The sequence below is a fragment of the Triticum urartu genome, unplaced genomic scaffold, assembly GCF_003073215.2.
Source record: "Triticum urartu cultivar G1812 unplaced genomic scaffold, Tu2.1 TuUngrouped_contig_7495, whole genome shotgun sequence".
Lineage (NCBI taxonomy): Eukaryota > Viridiplantae > Streptophyta > Magnoliopsida > Poales > Poaceae > Triticum > Triticum urartu.
This window is the reverse complement of record NW_024118344.1, coordinates 1-10,589: the sequence shown is the minus strand read 5'-3', so window position 1 is coordinate 10,589 and position 10,589 is coordinate 1. Positions and strand designations below refer to the sequence as shown.

The window sequence follows — 10,589 nt, the reverse complement described above, 5'->3', positions numbered from 1 at the left end:
TAATGGGGGTGGGACCGTGCATCTACTAATGACCAATTAGAAACTGCCATGACACCATGTAATCCCCTCATCCCGTAACCATCATACGTGTAGCAAAGCTCTTGTTCAAAAGGCGCCTTCTGGTCTTTCATATATAAAGCCCGAGAGAAAAGGTAGTGATTCACTCTTACTCCCAGTCACAGCAGAAATAAACTTGTGGCCATCAAATATTCGAAGAACATCTCATCTCTAGTAACCTGCCTACCGAACACTCCAAACTGTTCAATTTCGTTAGGAAGCAAACGTTGCATTCCATTCCGTTAATGATAATTGATTAATGGTTCTGTTGAAAGCACGCATCAATGTGACAAACTTCTGCCAAATTAGCATTTCAAAATAGTTCACCCTAAATAAAACATTGATGCATGCATGTATATATCCCTTCGCGTTTCAGATTCCACTACAACACGTATGTCATTAGGAGGCATTTTTTTGCCAGCGTTTTTGCTAAACGCCTCAGAATCATGGTATTGACGGCACTTTCCAAAAGTGCCTCCGAAGCTCGCAGCCTTCAAGGGCAGTTTTAGAAAATGCCTTCTAAACAGGGGAAAACAAGGCGTTCTACAAAAGTGCCGCGGAGCGTAGCCAGCGTTTTGGTGTGAAACAGCCCTCCCTGCTGCGTTCCAAGGTAAAAAAAACAGAGGTCTTCCAAAAACAAAAAACAGAGGAACACCACGGCCACCGCAGCTTCTCCGCGCTGGGCGCCTCGTCGTCTTCGCTGCCGGCGCCTGCTCCGCCACCGGCGCTCCACGCCGGAGCCTCTGCATCCGCCGCGACCTGCAACGCCATCCCCACTCCGTGCCTTCCCTCTCTCGTCCCCAATCTCGGGGTGGGATTCGTAGTGCGCGGTGAAGAAGAAGGGGAGATCTAGGCTCGGAGAGGAGGAGGACGATCAAGTGGTCCAGGCCACGAACTCATCAGCGGTGACACCCCCCCCCCCAACCCACGCCAGAGAAGCCCATGTCAGGTTGCTGTTGATCTGACGCTCTGCTGCGCACAAGGTGTTCGAGGTAATGCCTCTTCATTTTTGTAGTTCATTTTTCTTCCAGTTTTTGTTGGTGCTAGATTTATGGATGAAGAATCATTATGCGATGACATCTAGAATCAACTTGTACTGTGTGTCATGTCCTTCTTGTAATTATATTAGGAGTGTGGCAACTTGTCCTGTTGAAATTGGAGCTTGTTTGTTGTTGCCTTGTGTGCATGGTGGCCTTCTGTTCATGTTAGAAAACTTCACACAAGGAGTAAGCTATATAGATAGACTGAGAATCAAACTGCAGGTGCATTTGGCATTTCTATATAGAACATCCCTAATGTGTTACTTCTAATCTTGTTGCATCAGGTTTCAGCTAAACTGTTTTCTTGCTGCACATGAGGTCTTCTATATTGAACATCCCTTTGATTCCGCTAATAGTAAACTGATATTGCTTTTAGAAATTTCTCTTTGATGCATTCAAATATTTATTGTAGAATTTTATGTGGTCTCTACTTTAACGTGTCGTAGAACTTGGGTTTGTTCAGTTGAGAATGGATAAGAGTTGGATGCAAGCAGCAAGGTCTTCCACTGAGTATTCTGAAGGAACTATCAACTTCATACAATTTGCTTTTCGTGAGTCAGCAAAAAATAGTAGGATTCTCTGCCCTTGCAAGATATGTGTAAACTCTCGCTGGTTAGGTGAGCATGAAGTCTATGATCATTTGATTTGTGATGGATTCATGTCCTGATATACCACATGGATTCACCATGGAGAAAGTATGCGGCCCTCCGAAGCAACTACTGGTCCTAGTTCACAGTTTGAAGAATATGCTGATAGTGATGAGATGGATGAGATGCTACTAGAAGGATTTGGGATGTACGATACTCGTACTTTAGGAGAGGAGCAAGAGTCTGAAGATGATTTGGACAATGATGCTGAGGCATACTATAGATTAGTTAATGATGGATGCCAAGAGTTGTACCCAGGTTGCAAAAGATTCTCGAAGCTGCAATTTTTGGTGAGGTTGCTTCATATCAAGAATATGAGGGGAATGAGCAATGTCTGCTTTGATGAGGTATTGACGCTAATTAAGGAGGCACTTCCAGAAGGTCAGGCGTTGCCCAATAGTTTTCATGGGGCCAAAAAGTTTGTGAGAGCCATTGGTATTGGATATGATAGTATAGATGCATGCAAAAACGATTGCATTCTATTTAGGAAGGAACATGCTGATGCCATATCATGTCCAGTGTGTGGCACAAGTAGATGGAAGAGCATAAATACTGGAGTTGATGGAAGGCGTGTCCACAAGGTGCCTCAAAAGGTGGTTCGTCATTTCCCGCTAAAGGAGAGACTCCAAAGGTTGTTCGCTTCTACAAAGACGGCATCAGATATGAGGTGGCACAGCGAAGGCCGCACAAAGGACGGCTTGATACGACACCCAGCTGGTTCACCTGCATGGAAACACTTTGATGCTATTCACAAAGACTTCAGTTCAGAAGTTTGTAATGTTAGATTTGGATTGGGAGCTGATGGTTTCAACCCTTTTGGAAATATGAATCTCTCATATAGCATATGGCCTATCGTCTTGATCCCCTACAACCTTCCTCCATGGATTTGTATGAAGCAATCAAACTTTATCCTCTCTGTCATCATTCCTGGTAAAAAATCTCCAGGGAAAGACATGGATGTTTACATGCAGCTAACCATAGATGATCTTCTGGAGCTTTGGAATGATGGAGTCTGGACTTATGATGCCTCTCGATCTAAGAAGTTTCTCTTACGTGCCGCACTACTATGGACAATAAGTGATTGGCCTGGGCGTGGATCTTTGTCTGGAGAAAATATAGCAGTTTGCTCCCATTGTCTATCGGAGACATGCTCTCTTTGGTTAAAGAATGGACACAAGAAATGCTATATGGGACATCGTGATTTGATGCTGAGTCATTTGATGGTTTTGAGGAACATCGAGAGCCTCCCGTTCCCCTTTCATCACATGACATTTCAATATTGACAAAGGACATGAAAACTACATATGGGAAACTGCAGCAGAAGAGCAGCAGGAAGCGACACCGTAATCAGGTAGATGAGAATGATACAAGCGTGCAGCAAGACACTTCAATATTCAGAAAGAGAAGTTGCTTCTTTCAGCTGCCATACTGGGAAACACTTCTATTACGTCATAATCTGGATCCTATGCACATAGAGAAGAATGTGTTTGAGAATATTGCACATACCCTTCTGAATGTTAGCAAAAGATCAAAGGATAATCTAAATTTCAAGTGTCGTTGATTGTTTTTATCTTAGTTTTGATACTGTCTTTTCTAACCGAGTTTCAAATTGTACATGCCAGGAAATATGATGACTTCGGGATCAAGATCTGATGCATTCAATCAGTCCCATGTGTCTGACCATGAACGAAGACTGAATGAGCTGAAATATAAAGTCAGAGAAGTTAATCTACCACAAATGGAATGCATCAATGTTATGAAACAAATGAAAACAGAAGCTTCAAACAGGGATAAATTAAAACACTTCACTATGGTAAGCTCTTAAAATACTTGGTGAGCTCTTGTTTTTATTACTTCTGATGGTATTGAGGAGCTCAGCATGGATAACTTTGAACACTTGTTTTTTATTTCTCATCTTGTTTTCTTGTATTGATTTTGAAGAATTCCGGAGCTGAAGGAGATGTTGACTTAAGGAGCCATGAGGGAAGTGGTGAGGAAACTGAATCAGAAGATGGAGAAGATGGCGCTGAACATGGTGATGAAACTGAATCGGAAGATGAAGAAGGTGAGTCTGGACAAGAAGATGAACATGAAGAAGAAGAGGAAGTTCGACAAGAACAGGAGCAAACACATGGTTAGTTCTGAGGGCATAAAAGAATTTATATGTGCTTGTTTTGCATGGGCCTAATGGTAGTTCCTATCTGTTCACATACCAGAAGTTGTAGAGAAGACTAGAAGAGGACCTACTCACATGAGGCGCTTCTGGAAAGAACATGATGTTGATAACAAGATCAATTTGAAGTTCAACAGATTTGGTCAGCCATGTGGTTTGAAGACTTGCAAGCTGACAAATTTTATTGGAACCCTAGTGAAAGGAAAAGAAATGTCCTTAGCTGCTCAAAACTGGAGCAAAGTACCAAAGTTAGAGAAAGAAAAGTTGTGGGGTTCTATCCAGGTATGTCAACGCAATCTAACATATATATTTGCATCTTCAACAAACAAGTCACTTTTTCTTCAACGAACAAGTTGTCACAACTGTATTTTTTAATAGGCTTTTTTCAACATTGATGAGTCATACAAAAGATGGGTGTTGAGATCAGCTAGTAAAAAATGGAAAGACTTCAAGGTTGTTTTAAAGAGGAAATACTACAAAGCTGATTTGTCACGGGCACGGAATATTCTTAATGGTTGTGATAACAGAATTCCAATTGGACAGTGGGAGTGGCTAGTAAAACACTGGAGAACAGAGAAAGCTAAGGTGGGTACTCAATGGTGTAGTTCTGTATCCTATGCTAAATATGTGTTCCACATATAAGCTTGTTATGAGTTTCTTCACCATATTTGTGTGTCTAGGAAAAATCTGAGAGAAACAAAGCCACTCGGGCATCGCAACTCGAGGGATGCAACGGGACCCACACCGCTGGGTCACGAAGTTTTGCAGTTGTCCTTGATCAAATGGTAATCAATATTCCTTGTTTTATTTTTTCCCATAATATTCATTTGCCCTGTTCTTTGTGTCAACGGGACCCACACCGCTGTGTCGAGGAAGGCTGGCCTTACTTATTCTGCCTCTCATATGTCTAAATTTCAAGTGTCGTTGATTGTTTTTATCTTAGTTTTGATACTGTCTTTTCTAACCGAGTTTCAAATTGTACATGCCAGGAAATATGATGACTTCGGGATCAAGATCTGATGCATTCAATCAGTCCCATGTGTCTGACCATGAACGAAGACTGAATGAGCTGAAATATAAAGTCAGAGAAGTTAATCTACCACAAATGGAATGCATCAATGTTATGAAACAAATGAAAACAGAAGCTTCAAATAGGGATAAATTAAAACACTTCACTATGGTAAGCTCTTAAAATACTTGGTGAGCTCTTGTTTTTATTACTTCTGATGGTATTGAGGAGCTCAGCATGGATAACTTTGAACACTTGTTTTTTATTTCTCATCTTGTTTTCTTGTATTGATTTTGAAGAATTCCAGAGCTGAAGAAGATGTTGACTTAAGGAGCCATGAGGGAAGTGGTGAGGAAACTGAATCAGAAGATGGAGAAGATGGCGCTGAACATGGTGATGAAACTGAATCGGAAGATGAAGAAGGTGAGTCTGGACAAGAAGATGAACATGAAGAAGAAGAGGAAGTTCGACAAGAACAGGAGCAAACACATGGTTAGTTCTGAGGGCATAAAAGAATTTATATGTGCTTGTTTTGCATGGGCCTAATGGTAGTTCCTATCTGTTCACATACCAGAAGTTGTAGAGAAGACTAGAAGAGGACCTACTCACATGAGGCGCTTCTGGAAAGAACATGATGTTGATAACAAGATCAATTTGAAGTTCAACAGATTTGGTCAGCCATGTGGTTTGAAGACTTGCAAGCTGACAAATTTTATTGGAACCCTAGTGAAAGGAAAAGAAATGTCCTTAGCTGCTCAAAACTGGAGCAAAGTACCAAAGTTAGAGAAAGAAAAGTTGTGGGGTTCTGTCCAGGTATGTCAACGCAATCTAACATATATATTTGCATCTTCAACAAACAAGTCACTTTTTCTTCAACGAACAAGTTGTCACAACTGTATTTTTTAATAGGCTTTTTTCAACATTGATGAGTCATACAAAAGATGGGTGTTGAGATCAGCTAGTAAAAAATGGAAAGACTTCAAGGTTGTTTTAAAGAGGAAATACTACAAAGCTGATTTGTCACGGGCACGGAATATTCTTAATGGTTGTGATAATCGAATTCCAATTGGACAGTGGGAGTGGCTAGTAAAACACTGGAGAACAGAGAAAGCTAAGGTGAGTACTCAATGGTGTAGTTTTGTATCCTATGCTAAATATGTGTTCCACATATAAGCTTGTTATGAGTTTCTTCACCATATTTGTGTGTCTAGGAAAAATCTGAGAGAAACAAAGCCACTCGGGCATCGCAACTCGAGGGATGCAACGGGACCCACACCGCTGGGTCACGAAGTTTTGCAGTTGTCCTTGATCAAATGGTAATCAATATTCCTTGTTTTATTTTTTCCCATAATATTCATTTGCCCTGTTCTTTGTGTCAACGGGACCCACACCGCTGTGTCGAGGAAGGCTGGCCTTACTTATTCTGCCTCTCATATGTACACAACTGAATTGTGGACAGATTTGCTGTCTAGATCTGTTGCCTTAGTGTCTTTGTCCTTTTTAACTTGTGTAACTAGTGTATCAACATTTCATCTCTGCTTCAGGAGATGGTAGAGGGTAGGGAAATTGGGCGTGCCGAGCTTTACGTGGTTACGCATACAAAAAACAATGGATATCCAGTCAACCAACAAAGCGGAGTAAAAATGGTATGTAGTTCACTTCATAGTGCTCTGTTCTATTATATTCCTAGTTAGCTTTCACTTGATACTGCTGTGTTCAGTGCTTCATAAAATTCATGCTTGCAACCCTACTGTTATATGAACCTTTCAGGATGAAATTAAAAAAAGGATTCGGGAAGATCCTTCTTTGATTGGTGAGGAGGCCCGTAATGGTGATCTTTATTCATCAATTTTCCCAAAAGGAAAGAAAGGAAGGCCAAGTGGCCTTGGTCTATTAGTAGATGGAGTCGCTTCGGAGCGCCTTGCTCAAGTTGAAGCTGAACTACATTCCCAGCATGGTCGCAGAGTTAATGGAGAATCCATCCCAAGAGATCGCACGTACGTAGTGGATGATCAGAACCCAAGGGCCAAGGCGACCCATGCAGGATGCTGCTAGCCATTCGTCTCCCCGCCATCTAATTCAAAACCCCCTCGGCCCTCGCCGGGACCGTTCGGTTCCAATCCAACTGGACGCCAGTCCAGACGCTTCGCCACACACACTGCACGTAACTCTGGCCTCGTTTTCTCTTGGGAAGTGAGACGGCGATGCCGATGGTGAAGCTGGTGACGATCCCCGTGGAGGCGAGGGAGGATGAGAAGGCGGTCAAGTGGCTGGGGCACTACTCGTCGGCGCAGAGCATCCTGGTCGTCGGCGACGGCGACCTCTCCTTCTCGCTGGCGCTCGCCACCGCCTTTGGCTCCGGGGAGAAACTCGTCGCCACGTCCTTCGACTCCTACGGTTCGACACACTTTCCGCTTTCTCCTGCATAAAAGGGTGATAATGATCGATGATTACTTGCGTGCCTTAATTTGTGACTTGATCGTTGTATACTTATCTATTTACTCGGCCGTTTGGCAATCATCTTGGGGACGGTACAGTTCATCTGATCAGCATGTACAGCAAAGCGGAATCAAACGTAGCGGAGCTGAAGAGACTGGGCGCCACGGTGCTACATGGTGTCAGTGTGAAGAAGATGAAGAAACGCACCGATCTCATGTCTAGACGGTTCGACCGAATAGTCTTCAATTTTCCTCACGCCGGGTTCATAGGGAAGGAGAATCAGGTGCATATGATCAAGTACGCATGCTTGATCACTCTCTCGATACATAATATGGCCATCTTCTTCATTTGTCTATTTCTTTCCCATTATTTGTCTGACACCTCACACTTGCAAGAGAGTTAACTTCGTATTAACATTTTCCTGTGACGCTGCAGCGCCCATCGGCTGCTGGTGCAAAGGTTCTTCCGCAACGCGAGCAAGATGCTCCGTCCCCTCGGCGAGATACACGTCAGCCACAAGACGGGGCAGCCATACGACAGATGGGAAATCGAGGGTCTCGCCCTTGAGTTTTCGCTTCTGAAGTCTGAGATGGTCGCCTTCCGTAAAGAGGATTACCCCGGGTATAACCAGAAGAGAGGCGACGGTGACAGGTGCGACGAGGAATTCCCTCTACGCAACGGCTGCACTTTCAAGTTCCAGCGCTGGCCTCGCTAAATTTCCCTCGCTGGCGCCGACGTAAATTGGGCCTTTTACGAGCACCTTGTGACGCTGCTTGACCGTCGCATCGCATGTACTGCGACCCACTTCCATGGACATGGCGTGCATGCTCATGAGACATCGACCCATCACTGTGTAGATTACTATACTCCTTGTAGACTTCCATGTAGTACGTATTTTATGATTTGTGATGGCCCTCGTGGTAAAAAATATTTCACTTGCGTATCTTTTCACTCGTAGACTTCCATGGAGTACATATTTTATGAATTATGCTAGCCATCGTGGTATTTTTTTTTCACTTGCGTATCTTTTCATTCGTAGGTAGAGACAATAATACAAGAAGAAAACCTTGCATAGAGAAGGGAGAGAGGGCACCACACCAAAATGTGGGAAGCAGAACAAAGAAAACAACATAACCTGAACTAGCCTAGGCCAACCTCAGGAAAGGCAAGGAAATGAGACAGAGGGCACCAAGGTCGCATCACGACAAATGCGGGGCACCCACCACGTGTAGCTATGACTCAAGAACCGACCAAATCAACGCACCCCCACCAAAACGCCTAGAAGAGTCGGCAAGTGGACTGTAAAACTTCATAAGTTGCTTCATGACTATATATAGTCAGAGAATTATATTGTAGTACTACCGACTAAATGAGTACTTTCTTGCAAAGAAATTCTCAAATAATGATGCTTGTTTATGTGTTTAATAAATGAATATAAAACTTGATTTTGGTGCATCACCTTAGTGTATATCGATGAACTCATCATTAATGTCCATACAAGACCTAAACATACACAAAATGATCTTAAGATGAAAATTTCAGATTCAACAAAATTGTGTTTAAATTTATAACTGGAGGATTCTCTAAGAATACATACATATCAGTCTACATATATCCGAAACGTATATGGAAAGTTCAATATGGATATATCATACCAATAAATTACATCGATGGTCATATTATCTCTTATAGGGATACAAATCCTTTCCTACCTAGGGGTGATAATGAAGTGATATCAGGACCTGAAGTTCCGTATCTCACTAACATCGGAGACTCCTGTAATTGCAAACTACATTAGACCTGAAACTATATTTTGCTATCCTTGTTCAATGTGGAACCCCCAACAAAGGTATTTGGTTGGTGTAAGGGATATCCACTTATATCTCAAGCTCACAACATGACTTGGTTATTTCTGTTAGTAAAATTAAGATATGACCATGATGTAATATACTCGTACTGACAACTTATCTGATCCCTACCATGCAAAATGACAGATTGAATTCACTTGAATTAGCCTCCTCATGGAAGTCATCTAAATACACTATTAGGAAAAAGCCTAGTAGTAGCATGGGTTAAAAGCTATTACTAGCGCGGTGCCTGCGCTACTACTACGGCGCTACAGCTAACTAGTAGTAGTAGTGCGGTGCATCCCGCGCTACTAGTACGTGTGTTAGTAGTAGCGCGGGTTCGACATACGCTACGACTGTTGGAAATATGCCCTAGAGGCAATAATAAATTAGTTATTATTATATTTCATTGTTCATGATAATCGTTTATTATCCATGCTAGAATTGTATTGATAGGAAACTCAGATACATGCGTGGATAGATAGACAACACGATGTCCCTAGTAAGCCTTTAGTTGACTAGCTTGTTGATCAATAGATGGTTACGGTTTCCTGACCATGGACATTGGATGTAGTTGATAACGGGATCACATCATTAGGAGAATGATGTGATGGACAAGACCCAATCCTAAGCTTAGCACAAGATCGTGTAGTTCGTTTGCTAAAGCTTTTCTAATGTCAAGTATCATTTCCTTAGACCATGAGATTGTGCAACTCCCGGATACCGTAGGAGTGCTTTGGGTGTGCCAAACGTCACAACGTAACTGGGTGGCTATAAAGGTACACTACAGGTATCTCCGAAAGTGTCTGTTGGGTTGGTACGAATTGAGACTGGGATTTGTCACTCCGTGTAAACGGAGAGGTATCTCTGGGCCCACTCGGTAGGACATCATCATAATGTGCACAATGTGACCAAGGAGTTGATCACGGGATGATGTGTTACGGAACGAGTAAAAGAGACTTGCCGGTAACGAGATTGAACAAGGTATCGGGAAACCGACGATCGAATCTCGGGAAAGTGTCGTACCGATAGACAAAGGGAATTGTATACGGGATTGATTAAGTCCTTGACATCGTGGTTCATCCGATGAGATCATCGTGGAACATGTGGGAGCCAACATGGGTATCCAGATCCCGCTGTTGGTTATTGACCGGAGAACGTCTCGGTCATGTCTGCATGTCTCCCGAACCCGTAGGGTCTACACACTTAAGGTTCGATGACGCTAGGGTTATAAAGGAAGCTTGTATGTGGTTACCGAATGTTGTTCGGAGTCCCGGATGAGAACCCAGACGTCACGAGGAGTTCCGGAATGGTCCGGAGGTAAAGAATTATATATAGGAAGTGCTATTTCGGCCAGCGGGACAAGTTTCGGGGTCA

At 42.8% G+C, this 10,589-nt stretch overlaps 2 protein-coding genes across 2 annotated transcripts; both read left to right on the top strand.

Annotated features, from left to right (window-relative positions):
• Positions 1-979: 979 nt before the first annotated feature.
• LOC125531570 (glutamic acid-rich protein-like) lies at positions 980-6,981 on the top strand. Its single transcript, XM_048695923.1, has 11 exons — positions 980-1,049; positions 3,367-3,557; positions 3,686-3,878; positions 3,961-4,199; positions 4,296-4,502; positions 4,598-4,702; positions 5,226-5,418; positions 5,501-5,739; positions 5,836-6,042; positions 6,471-6,572; positions 6,697-6,981. Exons 2-11 carry the CDS (start codon positions 3,372-3,374, stop codon positions 6,979-6,981), a joined length of 1,956 nt encoding a protein of 651 aa, XP_048551880.1. The 5' UTR covers positions 980-1,049; positions 3,367-3,371.
• LOC125531572 (heavy metal-associated isoprenylated plant protein 41-like) lies at positions 4,677-8,188 on the top strand. Its single transcript, XM_048695924.1, has 5 exons — positions 4,677-4,702; positions 6,471-6,572; positions 6,697-7,323; positions 7,464-7,662; positions 7,801-8,188. Exons 3-5 carry the CDS (start codon positions 7,131-7,133, stop codon positions 8,078-8,080), a joined length of 672 nt encoding a protein of 223 aa, XP_048551881.1. The 5' UTR covers positions 4,677-4,702; positions 6,471-6,572; positions 6,697-7,130; the 3' UTR covers positions 8,081-8,188.
• Positions 8,189-10,589: the final 2,401 nt, after the last annotated feature.

What these genes read in the sequence shown, in the direction of transcription:
- LOC125531570 (XM_048695923.1), top strand. Translation starts at nt 3,372, where the DNA reads ATGATGACTTCGGGATCAAGATCTGATGCATTCAATCAGTCCCATGTG. An exon ending in AGTTGTGGGGTTCTATCCAG is followed by an intron (nt 4,200 to 4,295) that starts GTATGTCAACGC and finishes ATTTTTTAATAG; the next exon opens with GCTTTTTTCAACATTGATGA. An exon ending in GGAGAACAGAGAAAGCTAAG is followed by an intron (nt 4,503 to 4,597) that starts GTGGGTACTCAA and finishes TTGTGTGTCTAG; the next exon opens with GAAAAATCTGAGAGAAACAA.
- LOC125531572 (XM_048695924.1), top strand. Translation starts at nt 7,131, where the DNA reads ATGCCGATGGTGAAGCTGGTGACGATCCCCGTGGAGGCGAGGGAGGAT. An exon ending in CACGTCCTTCGACTCCTACG is followed by an intron (nt 7,324 to 7,463) that starts GTTCGACACACT and finishes GGGACGGTACAG; the next exon opens with TTCATCTGATCAGCATGTAC. An exon ending in AATCAGGTGCATATGATCAA is followed by an intron (nt 7,663 to 7,800) that starts GTACGCATGCTT and finishes GTGACGCTGCAG; the next exon opens with CGCCCATCGGCTGCTGGTGC.